Below are 18,054 nucleotides of genomic sequence, written 5' to 3'. Positions count from 1 at the left end.
AGGAAAAGTCAGCTGTATTTAAATGCAATCCAGTCTAGAGCCCCAGATATGGTGTGATGCTACAGTGCACCTACAGTTAAGAAACATGACTTGTCCTTGGTTAAAAACAGCCATCAGCATTATCCGAGTTGAGGAGATCCTTCTTTAAATACTACTGGAGAAGAAAGCCTGGTTCCAGACTAACAGTGAAATGCACTCATAACAGATCCCCTCCTAAGAAACATTTTATAGTTTCACAAAAAGTAAAAAAATAAAGCTAACCCCAAACCTCTGGGAAAAATCCTCAAAGTTCCACAGCTAGAGCACCTGCAAAGGCTACATAATGACACAAAGCTCCTCAGATGGGACAAGATCCCTCAAGCAAGCTCTCTCCCCTCAAAGCATCAGAGCCCTGATAGCCAAATAGCAATGGCCCTCCCCATCAGGTTATCTGCACAGAGAAAATTCCTATCACTGCCTTAATGCCAGAGAGACTCAGATAAAAGCTCATTCATGCAGGAGACAGGCCTTTTTTGGGGAGCTTGAGGGGAGACGTGCATTGCACAATGAGGTCCCACGGGAACCCTACGCACACAGGATTTAATAAACTTCAGCCCAAGTGGAAGGGGCTTCTTTACACCATGCCTTCTCCAACAGAGACGCTGCTACATGATTAAAAAATCCCCCAAAGGAAGCCCTTGCAAACAGTGTGCTACATCCCACGTAAAACTCTCCCTCAGGGAGAGGATAAGAGAGGGAAAATGAACCAGACATACAGACACCACTCACTCAATTTTAATATCTGAATGGGAAGTGCCAGATACCATGACAACAAGCCTAGAAAAATAAAAGGGGAATAAAAAGAAGCATTGCCCAAAATGTGAAACAAATCCTATAAATGTAGCTACAGCAAATGATTAGTGCTGGTGAGCTAACTGAAAGTCCTGGACCTCCACATATGTCTTTGGAAGGGAACCACCAGGACCCAGACATGGTGACCTCAAAATCAAAGCAAGACTCCCCAAACCCATCTGCAAGCTCCCTATGATAGAAACATCATTCATTCAGCACTTTGAGTCAGAAAGCTTGATTTTGCCAGGCAGTGCCAGAGGAGATTACATGAGTTTTGTCCTCTTCTGTAGTTTTGACAAATCTCTTAATGCAAGACGGTGTAATTTAATGTCTTGATTTTCAGAGATGCCAAAGCAGTAGCAGTTCTTGTGTAAATAAAATACCCACTGACAGTAACTGCCATTTCTCAAAATCAGATACAGTAATTGCTTTCACTTTAGAATGGCCCCATATATCCACTGAACACAGAACATGATGGAGCATGCTTTGACAGCCTGCTGCTGCCCAGAGCCATCAGATCCTTCTGAAAATCCTACTCCCACAGAAACCTCAAGAGGACTTTCAAAACCACACAGCTACTCCATTTTATAGTTTACAACACCAGGAATATAAAACACGCCCTCCCTCAGAAATCATGCCTTACAGTCTCCTAAAGGCTTCTATCATTTCAGATGTTCTGCATCTCACCTGAAACAAGGCTTTGCTCTTACCTGCATACTGCAGAGTTCAACCAGGTCAGCGGTGCCACTGCTGTGCTTGAGGACACAGACTAATCTGCATGCAAAGCTTAAGTGGCAGTTTTGAGACAGATGCTGCTGACTTGGCTGGAGTCTTCTGTGGTTCCCATTACCATAGCATGGAAGCATTTTATCTCTGAAACACACCTTTCCTCAAAACCACCACTGAGGAAAGCACTTTTATTCCTATTATGGAGAAGAGAAACTGAAAGGCATCACGATTTCCAGGGTGAACTTGGACAGAGTAACACAGTCACTAAAACAGGGAGCTAAAACCGCAGCTCCGCCACTCTCAGACTGGAACCTTATCATCGGCCCATTGAGAGTTGTGCTAGGCTAGAGATATCTTGTAAACAACACACACATTTCATGCTCTGTAGAATTTATTATCCTCCTTTTTCTTTTTTTGTTTGCTTGCTTTTATCAAGTTTCTTTAAACACAAAACTGGATTTTCAGCATGGGTGTGTTCATACTACTGCAAGCAACTGATTAAGTAGCTTTTGAAAAGCTACTGCTCCTGACATACACAAGACAAGTGAGTTCCATTTCTGAACAAATATTTGGATTTTGCTCCCCTCAGTTGACATCTCTCGCTTCCCTTCTTTTCATCTTCTCCTCCCCCTTCCTTCAAGGAGCACACAGCCTCTGAATTAGCAGCTGTTCCGAGAAGAGCAAGGCTGCACTCCTCCCCGCTTTGTCCCAGAACAGAACAGGGACTGTACTATAAAAATCCAGTGTTCTGGGGACAGGCATGAATGGACAAGAAACAGCCATGACTTGTCTATCCTGAACAGTAAATTCAATACTGAAGAGACGACTTAAACACAAGAATGCAGACATTAGAAACAAACAGGCTAAGTGAAAACAAGACTCAGTAAGAAAAAGTGAAAACAAATAGAACCAGAAAAAAACCCCCCCTGAAAGATGTAACAGCACATAAAAATGGTTACCAGCAGTGTGGAAAAAAATTCTGCAATTAAAGTCACTGCATTACATGACGCATGCAATACACTGTGGGAAGCCATTCTCATCCCTAATAGGGGATGTCACACTGGGGAGAATGGATACAGCAGCACTGGACAAGCAGTACAGAAAAAACTGTAAAGACCATACAACTCTAACAAGGAATGCATGTACCAGAGACGAGGAAGGCAACAAACTGAAGCCAAATTTCTGCAGTCACTGCTTTAAAATAAGACCTAAGGCTCAACAGTGACTTAAGATACAAGCTTAGAAGTGTGTTGAAGTCTCCAGGGTTAAAACACTAAAATATGGTATCCTTTGATGAAATTTGACTAAAGGGAGATACAAAAGCCTATAGTTATTTCAAACATGTAAAGACTATGACTGGAAATGAAATATTAGAAGCGTGCTACTTTTAATACCATTATTCATAAAAAAAGATGAAATTAGAAGAGGGTAGAAAGAATCACAGTCTGGAACCAAAGAGAAAAGGCACTCCAAGAGCATGAGCCAGCAGGTCACAGAAGAGGCACACGCTGCATTACAGCACATGTATCTTCCCTCCTGCGTATCATCCCAAATCCTGGTACTTCTGAAATTTAGATGAAAGTAGACTGCAACTAAAAACTGGACACTGAACAAGGGAGCAGAAGCTGAAGGCAAACCAAAAGAAACAAGAGTGATTATTGACTGGTCAGGCTTCAACCAAAGGCACAGTAAGTTCGGATCACAATGAGCCCATACTGTACCACATATACAGTTTTGGTGCAAATGTGCCAAACTTGTATGGGTGTCTGGCATTGTCCTTTTTCAGAGTCAAAGCTTATGAGGAATTCCACTAGAAAATGATGGCAGTGAGTGGTAGAAGAAAGGCAGAAGGACAGAACCAGAACAGAGCCTGCACACAGACTAAGGTTCCTATTTTCATGAAGTGTCAGAATTGCAGAGTGGAAAGAGTCATGGGTCAACAAAAATCTTGGTTCATAGGCTAGAGATTTTTATTAAAAGGCCAAGAAAATACTCTGCCAAGAAAATACTCTGCCGATAAGAAGGAAACAAGCACAGGACATGGGAAAGACAGAGCTAAGATCTGAAAAATCCATTGCATCCTCAAACTTGGAATCATTTCATGTGGAAATGGTGGTAGCAATGCTCCTGGTCTAAAGGAAATGGCAGAGGAACAAAACTGGAGAAAAACAAGAGTCTGTTTTGCAAAACAAGAATATTAAGTGAGACATAACATTATACTGCAGCATCAATATCTGAAACCTGTTTGACTGCAAATTCAAAAAGCCCTGGTAATTTTGTCATTAAATGATTTAATTCAGCAACATTTAAGGGTTTGTACCTCAGCTTCTGTCAAGCAACAAAAAACAAAAGCCACAACAACACTAACAAATTTCACAGTAATTCAGAACAATGACTCTCAATACCTGTTCTGTCTCATCAACAGCCTACTAATTAAACTCTGAGCTCTACTAACCACTTTTTGCAATGCACAGAGGAAAGTAATTTATTACAGACCAGAATACAAAATTTAATATTAACAACACAACTCGTGACTGCAGCATTTTTAATCTGATCAGCAGAAACATAAATAAAAGCTGCAACCTGACAGCTAAGAAGGTTAATCTGTAATAGATTTACACAGATTACTTCACACAGCATCTGGAAAGATGCTGAGAAAGGTAAAGCTACTTTATCATATTCCAAAACATGCTACCCATAAAAATTTTGCTATCCACTGATACACAGACTGCAGGGAGCCTCACCACGAATTTGTTTCAGCTTTAAGACAGAACTTCCAAGAATTTTAAAGCAGGAACAGGAATTTAAGTATGGTTTCAAATGTTTGTAATATTCCTCCAAGGTACCTGCAGGTTACAAAAGTACTGAAGACTACTTTAAGGTGAAAATATTATGACTCTGTGTGCAGATACTACTTAGTTCTATCACTTAATCTTGATAATTTTCTTGAGAAGAATATTAGCATGAATATGCTCCAAAGTAAATTTTCTCCAACATAAAAATCCTGTTCTTTTCAAGGTGGCAGATTTAATCTATATCAGCTAATACCTTCCCTTATGGCCTTATCTACATGTATGGCACTAGATGTACAGCAGACCGATGCCATCGCTGGCTGACCACCACTAAAACAAGCGCAATTTCTGTGATACACAACTCTTACAAAAGGCTTTTTGCAATATTTTACAAGTAGGTGGTAAACAGAGGAGAAGGTAAATAAGCATTTTTCCTTTTGTTTCCAGTTTGGCAAAATACTTAACCTGGAGCAAGTGAGTACCACAATCCTACCAACAACCAAAATCAAGGTACCAGAGCAGCTATTCCAATGCAGCAGAAAGCATAAGGGAAAAATATGTTACCAGTCAAGCTCCCAAGCTGTTCATGTTTAGGGATGGGTTTTTGGTTTTATTTTTTTGGTTAACACAGAATGGCTTCCAGGACAGGAAAATGGTTAAAGAAACAGAACTGGGCAAAGATATGCACTGGTAAATAGAAATGACACAGATACAGCAAGTAGGAGAACAGAGGAGTCTAAAAAAGGAACTGCTGGAGACTACTTCTTGTTACATGTCCTATCTTCTCATGCCCTACCTACCCATCCTCACAGCAAGGAAAGTCAATACACCTCCTCCATCCAGCCAACAGCTTCCCAGAGAAGGAGGAGGCAGCCTCATTTTTTGGGTCCTAGAATTCTGCAGCAAGAGGAAGGAAGCCTGTTGATACCTAACTTAAGGTGCTTCTAAACATGTGTGAGCAAAATTATCTGAATAGGGCCAGCAGGCAGATTAGAGCTCGTACTGCAGGAACAACAGCCCCTCTAGTACAGCAACAATTAATCACACTGGCAATGCTGCCATTTGTTTGCTTGCAGGTAAGTATGACGCAGCTTTTTGTCCATCTGCTTTTGCAACATCCCTTAAAAACCACTTAACTGGAAAAAAAAGGTAGTTCGGGCTCTTGTGAATAAAAATAATAAAGTGTTCAGGTTTTTTTCCCCCCTCAAGCTGATATATTCCACCAATTAAACAGATGCTGAGTCAGTCTTAAGAACAGCAGTACTGGGTCAGAGCAGAGGCTGCCTGGTCCAATATCCTGTCTCCAGCAGCACCTGCAAATCAGTAACTTGAAGTGAAATTCCTAGCAGGGACAAAAGCAGCAACATCAACAAAGTCAGTGATGGATCCTGCTCAGGAACAACAGAGAACAGCAGCTACATCCAACAACACCCAGCAGTGAGTCAGCCAAAGCAGAGCCAGTGAGCAAAGCCAAAGAAATGGACTGGTACTTCAGGGCCATGATGCTTTCTTCCCCTCTTTCTCTTATCTTTTTATAGAATCAGAATTTCACAGGGATGAGAGCGACCATGAGATTGTGGCATCACAGAAATGGGAAACATGGCACCTGAGCAAAACCTGTCTTAATAGATATGGAGATATGCAGAAAGGCCCAAACAAAACTCAGGCTGTATCACAAATTGTTTGAAAAGTTAGAGGCTGCAGTACCCTATCAATGACAGTTCCAGGAATGAAGCACAGGACATAAAGAGAATGCTGATGAAATCCAGAGATTTGCTGGCAAAGACCGTGCATCAGAGCAACTTCCAATAGCCCAGATTCCTGAGATGGTTATCTGTGCTGACTCTAAGCATGGGACTGCCAGTGAGCTGCACACAAAGGCTGTTGGACTTCCAATTCAGGCAGCAAGAGAAACTCTGCTTTAAGCAGGAAAAAAAAAAAAAAATAGGTGGTGAGCAGTGTTAAGGGTGCAGAAAACCCCCTCTCCATATATCCTTGTGTGTAATAGCATAATTTGAAGTTAAGTTTTAATTGTAAAACAATTTAAAATGATGGCCTAAGTTTCCAAGCAGTGGGATTAAACCTTTGATGTTTTCTGGGAGCAAAGGGGGGGGGAAAAAAAAAAAAAAAAAAAAAAAAAAGACCTAAGGCCAGGCAAGACCCCCATGCAGTAAATATCCCAAAAGAAACTCTGCCCTCTACAAATGGTATCTCACTCGACAAACAGATAGAAAAGAGGTTGGCTTGATCATGTAAGTGGGTCTTTGCTCAGGTCACAGAGAAACTCCAAAGGCAAAAATCTGAAGGATGTACGCTGAGGGGATGGAACCTGAATGACTACTTTGATCAGTTTAGGGACTGCACATAAACTGAGGTGGCAGAAAACAGAGGAGGGCCAGGAATGCTGAGGACATCCAGGAGTAGCAGATCCCAATACCAGTCTGAAAGTCTCAGGCTGACCATTCCCAGAAGCCAAGGTGAAAATCACCTTGGCAGAACTCTTTTGGCTGTAGAGAAAACAAACTGCTTGCTAGGGAGTCAAGTGATGATGGATCAGCTCCGCAAGACAGAAGGGGAAAGGACTCCCTGGCTCACTGATTCAGAGAATCAGCTACCACAGGCAGATTAAGTAACTCTGGTCACAAGTTTACTCAACACCTTCTGAAAGTCAAGAAGAAACGCCAAATGCAGTGTTGGTGAAAATTAGCCTTGTGAAAAGGGAGAGCAGGAAGCAGATCACTTTCCAAAGCATTTGAACTGGTTTTATACAGGTCACTTCTGTTCCTGGACAAGCTGTGTAGCAAGAGCACACAGACAGGCAGAGGTGACAGCCACAGTACAGCCATGATGCTCATGGGTGTGGCAGAAGGGCAAAACTCCTTGAGCAGCAGGGAATGGAGAAATGCTGGGAAAGTCAGCCTTGGAAGCCCTGACAGGTACCTCGGTGTGCTGTCTACTGCTGCCCCAAAAGAACCCTGCCTCAGCTGCAAGGGAGTGCCTCGCTAGTGGCTGACAGTCTCCCAGAACTTTCCTGGCACTCACTCCTTCCCTCCCCCTTTCTCTTTGGGCTAAAAGGAAAGAAAAGAAAAAGGGCTACAGAGAAGCAGCTGAACACAAATGCTGAAGCACAGAGTCTGGGCTTCTTGAGAAGAGGGCAGAATGAGCCAAAAAGGAGAGAGAACACTAAAAGAGAAGGGTGGAGTGCCATCAACAGACAGCTCCACCAGAGCCAGTTCCCTGGCTGTTCTCTGGTAGACGGCTATCTTCAATGCAGGTGATATGAGGGATGGAAAAAAGGCTCAGAGTAGAAGGTCAGCAGACACACTGGAAAGCCTCATAAATAACCTTGTATCTGGAAGTCGTGATTTCAGAGGTGTAGGCGTACTCGTGCTGTTGAGGAAAATCACACTGCTAATCCTTCCACACTGGGCTTGACAGGAAGGTGATGGTATTTACTCAAACCAAGCAGCAAAAACTGAAGAATACTTTAAATATGCATTAGAGGCATTTAATACACTTCAGAAGCAGCTCAGGATTGAAACTGGTGAAGTTAATTAGAAAGCTCTTTCGCAGCACAAGGGTCATGCCTGCTTGCTTCCTGCCTATTTGCCCCAACACTCATTTCAATTGCTTTTTTCCAATAATCAAGAAATCAAAATTCTTTTGTTCGCCAGCACAGCCCGCACCAGGCAACTGCAGAGAACTGATAAAGAAAATGATGGATGCTAATTTGACCATTTTCCTCAGCGTTCAGCACAGACATCAAATCACACAAAAAACATTTTAGAGATCCAGCACTGAGACACTCGCTACCATTTCTGTGTCTCCTCCTCCACAGTGCTAAGTTCAGACACTTAATGCAAATGTTCATTAAAATAATCAATATTTGGGAATTGTCTTGAATCTGCAGCCCTTAAAATAGGATATGCAACATGGAGATTACGTTTATCTCTGCTCAAGAACAGAATATACTTCAGGAAATAAGCTATAAAAATAACTAGGCTATGAAATTAAGATCAATTTATCAAAGGTCTTTAATAACATTCAGAGCCATATATTTAGTCCTTTAAAAATAATTCTAGATTTCAAATTTAAAAGACTCTGAAACATGTCTGGTTTTCCATATCTTTTAATATTTTATTCTCTGCATAAAATGAAAAAAAGCATACTCTGTACCCCATCCGATCAGAAGAATTTTTTCTTTTCAGTTCCAAACTAATCTATTTTAGACTTCTGCTTCTCTGGGCACTTGACTTTCAGCTGCAGTAATACTACTCTGACCACTCTTTCCTCACTGCATTTGTCTACATATTAAACACAAGAAGTAACTTCCATACAAATCCCCTTTACCTAATAAGTAACCGTGAGGCCGACATACAGTCAACTTTCTGAAAAACCTAAGGCAATTGACTTAATTTGGTATTATTTTTTCAGACAAAAGAAGTCTAGCTGAGTACTTTGCTGCATAAATATTTTTCCTATTTCAGCAAATACTAAGTCTTTTGCTTTCAAGGAAGTCAAATGCAAGAACTCCACTGCTTCTTGCAGAGATTCCCTATACAGTCAATTTGAGGGGCACTACTAAATATGGCCTTTAAATGCAATCAAGCCAAATGCCAGAAATACATATTCAATTTATGGTGAACATCACAGTACAAAAGATTTTTTTTTCCTGTTCTGAAGAACTGTATTAATTCTCCTCTTCTACCAGAGCAATGATATTGCTGCTAATGCTCAGTCCAGGGCAACAAGATCTGTGCCAAATAAATGATCAGAGATCAGTGACTAGTTACCACTGTTTACAGAGAATTATTAAAAACCCCTTCCAAGCCAACAAGGGAATAAACTACCTCTACAAGGTATTTTTCTCCTAAACCCTGTTATTAGGTGAGCTTATGCCATGAGGCATGAGTGTTTACATACTTTCTAAAGAGTTTATAAGTCTTATCTAACATAATCCCTGCATTCTATAATCCTATCTGTTTAATGTATTTTAAGTGGGGAAAACCGCTGGAACCAGTAGTATCTCAAAATGGAAGGCACTTTCAAAGCACAATCAGTGAATTGGACATCAAATGCAGAAGTAGTTTATGCTCAGATTAGAGGTTCAGTCATCTCAGATCAGGTACCCTAACGCTAGGTTTCACTGTAAGTTATATTTATCTGCATATGGATCAATTTTTTTTCTTCCCACAGGACACTTCCGGCACACCATTTTACAAAGATACAAAGGCTGTCAGTGTTTTGTGTATGTGAATTTTTCAGCGAATACATGTTCTACCTGCAGCTTCTACGCATAAACAGCTGTGAACTATTTACCTTAAATAAAAATACATCTTTTCTCCCCTCGATGAAGCAGCACAGTTTTACTACTATTTCTGCAATTTCCAGCCTAAGTGTAATGCAATGGTTATACAATGTAAATGCAGTGGTTACCTATTGTCATGAACTGTATTACCAAAGGCCTGTTCTCCGTAATTAAATTTAGCCATTAATCCCGTTTTTGCTTTGTGTCTTTACATTATGATGAGATTCCAGAGTCCTCCTTTGATTCCCACCCAGATGGACACTGTGACCTCCTGGTTTATCTACTCTACCATACTCAACCTCCAATTAAAATACATAAAACTTGTCTGCTGCCTGCTGCAAACACTGGGCCAATAACTACCTGATGTCTGCTTACCAAGAAAAGCTTAGGGAGTGTTTTCCTGCTACTGCACATCTGCCATCAGACCCCAGAGCTTCCCTCCTGGAGAACATGGCCATTCCTGCCTGCCTTCTCTCCTGCCTCCCTGTGCATCACCACTGTGCAATTAATGGCTTCTGCTCCTGAGGATACAGGCCTTCTCCATCCCTTGCTTTCAAAGCAGTCACCAAATCCAGATGCTGAAATTAAGGCTGCTCAATTAAGCCCCAAATTTCAGCAAACAGAAAACATGCAGCTCTGAACAGCATGTTCTAGATAGAAACCCACCAGTTCCCCACCACTTGCTGAACACACTTGGTTAAATAAAATCTGGGTCTTTGCTTTTTACAGCAGCACCTTTTCAGTATGTGCTGGTGAACTACTCATTTTACAGGAAAGTTGGAAAAAATATTTTTTTTACAGGCCACATCATACCAACTTAATTAAGCGTGGACAAACTTCTGAATTGAAGGGGCAGAACAGCCTTCCCAGGTCAACAATTTACCAGTTTCCACAGAGGAATGAGCACTGCACACTTCTCATGTGAAAAATACCTTCCTGTACTTGCTCAGATAATGCTACATTATTTCTGACTGTCATTTTATTAGGTTTTGGTTCTTGGACCTTATGTTTGAAAATCCAAGGAGTAAGGAGTGGAAAATCCCAAACTTCTAGAGAAGACTATAGGTAAAGCAGTCAGTATTTCTTTCTTTCCTTTTCACTGGGATCATTGATATTTAAATTATACTTACAATGCCATGATTATTTCTGAACTGCAGTTTTAATCTAAACCTGCATCGGTACTACTGTCAATACCTGAAACTAAAGTGGAAGACTTCAGTCTTTGTACATAATCTTAAAGGAACTGCAAATTCAAAAAGGAACAATTAAAAAAACCCAAACCCAACAGTGTTACATTTTGGGCAGAGGAACAACAAAGTTCCTGATTATACATGCAAAGAACATCAAACTGTACCACACAGCAGAATTATGCAAACCCTGTCATAACTTAAGGGATGCACAGAAATCTTGTATCAATAAATACTCTGCTTTACAGTGTTCTTGGATCATTTGAAGATGCAAAAGATTTGCAGACCAAAGATTTTTGGATATTGATCATCTGAAGACTCAGAGACGTAAGTTCCTGACTCTGTTACAGAGAAACAAAAACATGAATCTTAAAAGCTACCAAATCAATTAAAAAATTAATAACAAACATCCCCTTCTCCTACACACAAACTATGTCAACAAGGACAACTCACTGGGCCAGCAGCACTTCAGTTTCTGATGGACACTACACTGACTAGATCTTTTGTTTGCAAACACAGGACAAAACAAGTTCAGCATTTCTTCTCTGAAAATTCTCATGAGTTCAAGCCCTTTCCTTCAAGTGACGAAGTTATTTGTCACTGGTTTCCTTCAGACAAAGTAAGAAATAAAGAGCATCTGCAACACAGTACAGTTTAGTATCACTGGTTAGTGCTGAGTCTCATATCCATCTGAAGCCATGGGTTTCCTCCCTGAAGTCACCTCCCCTCATCTAACACTGCTCTAAAATGTTTATGCCACTTAGCTGGCTTTTTTTTTAAACCCAAGTTCCTTCTCATTTTTTGAGTGCAGCTGATTAAACCTGAACAACTGGGTTGTTGGACGAAATATGCTGTAGCTATGAAATGGTACAGCAGGGACCAGTTTCACTGTTAATTTAAAATGCTAGAATTAATTAGGTAGTGTAAATGAAGAATTTAATAAGCACACTTTACAACCACAAGTTCTGCCTTTATTAAACGCCCCTGCCAAATGAAGGCAACTATCTTCAGTCTGTTTTTCCTTGTCTCATTTCCTTAAAATCTCTGCAGTAGAAAAAAAAAACCCAAACCATTTTTGCTATTGCAACCCTTCCCCCATAATTAAAATGTATGCCTGACTTCCATCTCCTCTCTCAAGTCATTAGCATCTTTAAAAAATGCTACTGTATATCCTGCCTGTTCTGAGAAGCTACCAAACAAAACCCAAGTTTACGATTTTGGTTTTGAATACCAAATTAAAGGCTGTCTTAGAAGCTGTCATTCCTATTCAACTCAGTGCGGTGTACTACCAAATTAGCATAGTTTTTTAGTAAAGGAATATGCTTGTTTAAACATGTGCCTTTCCAAAGCGAGGGGGCAACATCACAAACCAATTTTATTAAAAACTCCCACTACTGTTCTAAGACTGCAAAAAGACTTGGAGCAGATGACTATTCCTGTCATACATTGTCTAACCAAATTTAAAATGAATACAAGAGTTCAGGTCATGAATTTTATCGGAGAGATCCAGTATGTTTAAGCAGACTTTCTTTATCTTTTAACTCCTTGAAAACACTTCAGAAGACTCATTATTCCAAAAAAAAAAAAAAGAAACACAACCAAAAAACTTTGCAGCTCCCTGACAGGAGAAATAGAATCTTTTACATGAACCAATTCAATGCTACCTAGCTTCAGAAATACATTTGAGATTTTCTACTATGGTTTTGCCAGGATAACTATTTAAACATGGTTTGGTTTATGACCTTTTCTATTTTTCTTGAAGCAAGCTCTCTCTACAGCTTTTGATTCTGACTTTTTTTGATTTGCCTGGTAATTCAGCCCAGCAAGAAAGAAGCGAACTTAAAATACATGAAGACAAACCAGACTTTTAACAGAAAGAACAGCACATTTGTTTAAAGGCATAACAAAACAGAGCATGCTTACGTTAGATTTATTAAAGCCACAAAATTTTCAACAGAAACAATGAACAATCCAAAAGCAGACAAAATCTAAACTGTTTCACATTTTCACTGCTTCAGCAATAGCTTAAGAATTCACTGGGCTTTTTGCAATATAGCTTTCACTGTCAGAAAAAATACTTCTATTTATTTTTAATAAGGAAAAAGCAAAGAGCCCCTGAAAAACCAGTCATTCTTCTAGCAGCCTACTGGCACACTTCCACCCCTCCCATCCCAAAAAATCAGTCCAGGGGCCTAATGAAGAACAAGCTTACATGATGATCCAGAAAGATGAGCTGGGTATGACCTCAGTGCATTTCCATTTTGTTACTCTCCATGTTCTAAGAACCTTAAAAACATGAACTGCTTCTGGCAGAGGACTGCATTTGATTTACTAACTCCAAATTCAATGTGAGGAATGAACATGCATCCTCAAATTCAGTCATGTTGCACAATGCCTTGATAACAGGCCTGAAAATCTTGGCAGATTAAATTCTGTTTTCAAAAACAGCACAGATAATTTGGAGAACAATTTTTTTTTATAAATTTGGCTCTTTTGTACTTGTATCATCACTTAAAACAACATGTAGGGGTGATGTCCTCAAGGCATCTGTGGAAGTTTTTTTTAAAGAACGGTTCCTTTAAAGTATTTTAGTGATCAAAGATTTATGCACTTTGTATGGAAAGAAAAGGCACAGGCAAAAAAGTTACCCAAGAATATGTCAGAAGATCATATAGCAAATTTTTCACATCTTCAAACAGAAAGACAAAAGCCTGGAGAGGGAATGAAACAAAAAGAATACTGTTCCTAGCTGATGAAGCAATGGCTCTCTGTCCAGAGCCAACCCATTCCCTATGAAAACAACACTGAGTATCTAAAATCTTGAAATTATTTTGCAAGGACATCACCATAAATTGGAGGGATAGGGTAAGCAGTAAAAGCTCATGAAACACAAGATGAAAATTACAGTTAGGCACCCTAGGCTCCTGTAGGTGAGGGTTAGGTATTCAGTTCTGTCTGAACTGAACTAACCTGCAGTTAAGTTTTTCAGATTATTTTCAGACTAGAACAAAAACAAAGGTCTGTAGGAAAAAAAAAAAAAAGAGTAAATAAAAGTCAATTCAATTTTTCAATCTTTTTAAAACACCCAAAGCTGTGGCCAAATCAGAAGATTTACTGCAATAGATACATCATAGTCAACGTGCTAAAGAAAGCAAGCTCTGCTGGACTACACTTGTGAGGACTCGAGCTGCCCTACAGCTACTGCCATTTGTTATGTGCCTTGTGTTCAAACCAGAGCATTGCTGTGTGTCAGGAAGTAAACAAAAAAGAAGCATTGCATGTTGAAAGGCACTAAGCAGATCATAATGCTGCCAGGATGTTATGGAAGCAGGTATGGAGATTCACATTTTAATTCCTCATCTTCCCATGGTGCCTCTTCCCACAGAGCACACACCCAAGTTGCCAGGAGAGCCTCTGAGGGGAGTTGACTTTTTCTGGAACCCTTTCCCTCCCAAGGCTGCTGCTCTCTGTGCTAAACATAACAGCACTGATGATGCACTGAACAGCAGTGAAATTTCAGCTGCTCCCACCTACAGTGCAAGTAGACACACAACCTATAAAACTAACCTATAAAGCAAGCTATAAAAGCTGACTGTTCATCCCATCTTGTGCACTAGTGGATTCCTGGCTGCGGCAGCAAGGATGGGGATTAGGCCAGGTGTATCTGCACCCACCCACACCTCCTCTGGTGACAGTGCAGGCACCTCTCCTTGTTGATGCAGCATCTGCCATAGGAGGCTTTTATTCTGAAGGCACCTACCAACAGGTGCCACTTCATATGAAAGAGGACCACCGCAAACTGAAATGTTTTTGGGGCCCAGAGTTAATTACCTAATGTCTACAGATGTCTGAATGAAATCCAGAGGAGGGTGTCCCAACTAGAGCCCACTGCTGTTCCAGAACACTGTGGTCAATAAGCTGTGATGGACACAGAGAACTGTTGTGGTTTGAAGCCACCGTGGTTGAACAACCTCACCTTATGGTGCTCTTAAACAGGCAGAAATTTAATGAAGGTCTAGGGAAGCTCAAACAGAGTCAGAATTAGGAACCATCAGTTGGCTCAAGCCATTCAGACAAGTCCATGTTACACAAAAATGAGAATGACCAGGAAAGCAAGGCCACCATCTAAGCTCTCCTGCAGGAAGCTGCACAGTGTGTTACGCACATGCAGACTGGCAATGTTCAGGCTTGTCCCCCAGATCTGTGGAGGCTGAGAATCGAGGGGCTTCTCAGCTGCTCTAGATCCACTGTGCAGCACTGAAAACTAAAGGCTTGCCCCTGAAGTTCACCACAGCATCTGCTGCATTCCCTGTGCGAGCACTTGCAACACAAACACCAAGGTTCTGCCGACCCCAAATACAAGCTGACCCTTAACGCAGGCAAAATCCACAACACAAAGCACTTACCTGTGATTTTGTCTCTCACGAGCTTGCAGGATTCAATTTCACCAATGCTCCCAAAGAGACTCCTGAACTCCTCCTGGGTCATGTTCTGGGGTAAATAGTTGACTATGAGGTTGGTTTTGCTGTCATCTGTAGCAGCCCCTGTCTGCATGGGGGAAGGGCAGTTTCTACTGTTGCTGGAGGGTCCATTGGTTGTATTGGAAGTAGGGCCATTCGACACCTGAGGCTCCATGGTGCTAATTATCTACAGCAAAATAAGAGAAAAGAGAAAAAAACCACCCTTAAGTTTCATAGATACAATAGCTATTTTTAAAGATACTCACAAACGAATTGAGTAGGTAGCATTCGTGGCCAATTTAGATACTTCAACAAAAAAACCCGGCTTGATTCCTCTGTTATTGTTGCAAAGTAGGTCATGCTAGTCTTTGGCTGTGAGCATATACTAAGATGCAGTTAAAAAACCTTTTTTTGTTAACGCGAAGCTGATTTCTGCTTTCATCACGCAGCCATTTTCACAAATGTAAATTTAAACCACATAAATTTAATTATAATTTAAGGTAATAATCATAATTAAAATTATAGTTCCATTAAATCAGATGAAGTAAGTGTATGGCTCTATACGAAAAGGTAAAATATTTTACCTATTTAATAACTGTATCACAGAGTGCAATGACAACAACATTTACCAGGCACAGTCAATCTGCACCGTGTCGTCACTCAGCTTGCCTTCAATTAATAAACTTGGTGTCCCAAGACATACCCTTTACTGGTTCCAGTGATGACCTATATTCTCCACCTATATTATTCACTAACGAACTGACATCTCTTTAAACAATAAAGCCCTGGATTTGCAATCTTCACAGATACAAAGGTCTTCAGATATTTACTGGAATCAAAAAGGTTTAATGAGAGAAAGGCTTATCAGGCACAGGTGAAGGCTGGAATTATAACAAGCACATCTACCTTGAAACAGAAAACTCCTGCTTTCACAGAAGATACTCAAAGAGACCTTTCCAAAAAATGACAAATAGAGTACAGCTTAGCAAAGTGCATTATTGCAGGACAGTAGCCCCATTGTCACGAGTGCCACCCATCACGTGAGCAAAGCCGCCTGCGTGTTTATCTGCAGAACACAAGTTTTCGTCCCAAAACTGCACAGGCAGACAAAGGAAGCAGAAAAACCTGGGTACTTCATGCTTTTTCCCATATAATTTGCCTCAACTGTGGCTTCTAGCCTGTCTTCACTGTCACCAGTGCTGACAAAGGAAGGGCATCATCTTAGTCTCAAATCTGGATAAATGAAAGCAATGCAAATGGTGGCTTTTGCTGCCTGCTGTGAAGTTTGTGATGTACAGCTTCACTGGTATTGAAGATAATCCCTCGGATGGGCTCAGCCTCCCTCCACCAGAGAGTCAATGATGCAAACTGCTGCCCCAGGCAGGAGACTCCACTGCCCAGGGACAGTGACAAGCACAGGAGAACAGAAGGCTAAGGCACCACACACTCTGAACCTGGTATTCTTCCGATCCTGTAATTATTATAATTACTCGAGACTTAATTTGCTTTCTTTTTTAAATCCAGGGAGGTACATGTTGTGACAAATTAGGCCTGTAATTCAGGAGGATGGGGACACACACACCAAAAAAAAGGGTGCCTATTCTAAAATTAACTGCATGAGGGTGGCTCAGAGTCTAAATAGGTTATATTCTGGTCATGTCTTTTTTTTTAATTGAAATGCTTCAGTGTTAGTTTAATGCCTCATTTAGGAAATAACCCTCTTTTTTATCAATGGAAATAAGTTCTGAATTACCATTATTTTTATTATCAAGCCCAGGAATAGCTGCTTGGTTTAACAGCTTTTAAATAAAAAGAAGCCTTGCCACATTGTGCTTAACAAATGCCTTAAAACCACACAGCAGAATCATTTTGAAAAAACTGCACAAAAATAGTCACTTTATGAAAGACATGGGCACATACAAACCAGAATCCCCCTGCCAATTTTACCAGCCACGTGGCACCAAATACTGCTGGCATCCTTGGCCAAGCTTTGCCAGCCCCACATACTCCTCCTTCAAGATTCCCCCTGCTACCCAGCATCGGCCATACTTTCTTCCCTTCCCTTCTTTTAATTCCATCCATGTATTTACTCACACGTACTACTCAAACGCTTCAGATGCTGCTAAATCTGTTTAGCTCGGGATTCCAGCTGGAAGATCATCCTTTGATCTCCGCACCTCCGCGACCCCACGGCAGACACAGGCTCTGAGCTCCGCCAGCAACTGCTGCGGGGCTGGGGTTCGCACCCCAAGGCGGCCGCGCTCCAGCTCAGCACAGCCTGCTCCTACAGGCTGCATCTGCATCCACTCGATTGAAATTGGGGGAAAAAAAATCCCAGTTCCGACGCTAATGCATAGTCAGAGGATGAGTGAAGCAGCTGACATGGTTAACGGCAGCCTCCCGTGTGCCTTTACATGACTGGACCAGATTCTTGCCAACAGAAAACCCCACAAGATAAGCTGCAGTTTTAGGGACTGATCCTGCCCCTCTGGATCCTGCCTTCAGGAACACCACACCACAGGTTTCAGTTTCAGCAGAAGCAGGACTCTAGCACAACACACCAAGAAAGGTACATCATCTATTATTAGCAACAGACTCAAAAGCTATCTATAGTTCCCCATGGTAGACAATAACTCTGGATCTTTTAAAAATCTGTGAAAGAAAACAAAATTCCAAACTGGTTGGTGTCCTACTTAGGCATTTTGCAAATGCTTTTTAGTTTTATTTTCAACATGCATACCTTCCCC

General features: G+C 41.0%; 1 protein-coding gene across 8 annotated transcripts in view; it reads right to left on the bottom strand.

Annotated features, from left to right (window-relative positions):
- ELAVL4 (ELAV like RNA binding protein 4) overlaps positions 1-18,054 on the bottom strand; it is a 100,349-nt gene that overhangs the window by 27,408 nt on the left and 54,887 nt on the right. For all 8 annotated transcript variants that reach the window (XM_048312784.1, XM_048312787.1, XM_048312786.1 and 5 more), the window contains exon 2: positions 15,254-15,494. In XM_048312784.1, coding sequence (XP_048168741.1) covers positions 15,254-15,494 — 241 coding nt within the window. The remainder of the gene's footprint in view (positions 1-15,253; positions 15,495-18,054) is intronic.

This window comes from Corvus hawaiiensis, chromosome 9 (assembly GCF_020740725.1).
Source record: "Corvus hawaiiensis isolate bCorHaw1 chromosome 9, bCorHaw1.pri.cur, whole genome shotgun sequence".
Lineage (NCBI taxonomy): Eukaryota > Metazoa > Chordata > Aves > Passeriformes > Corvidae > Corvus > Corvus hawaiiensis.
The sequence above is the reverse complement of the archived record's forward strand: the minus strand, read 5'-3'. Positions and strand labels throughout refer to the sequence as shown.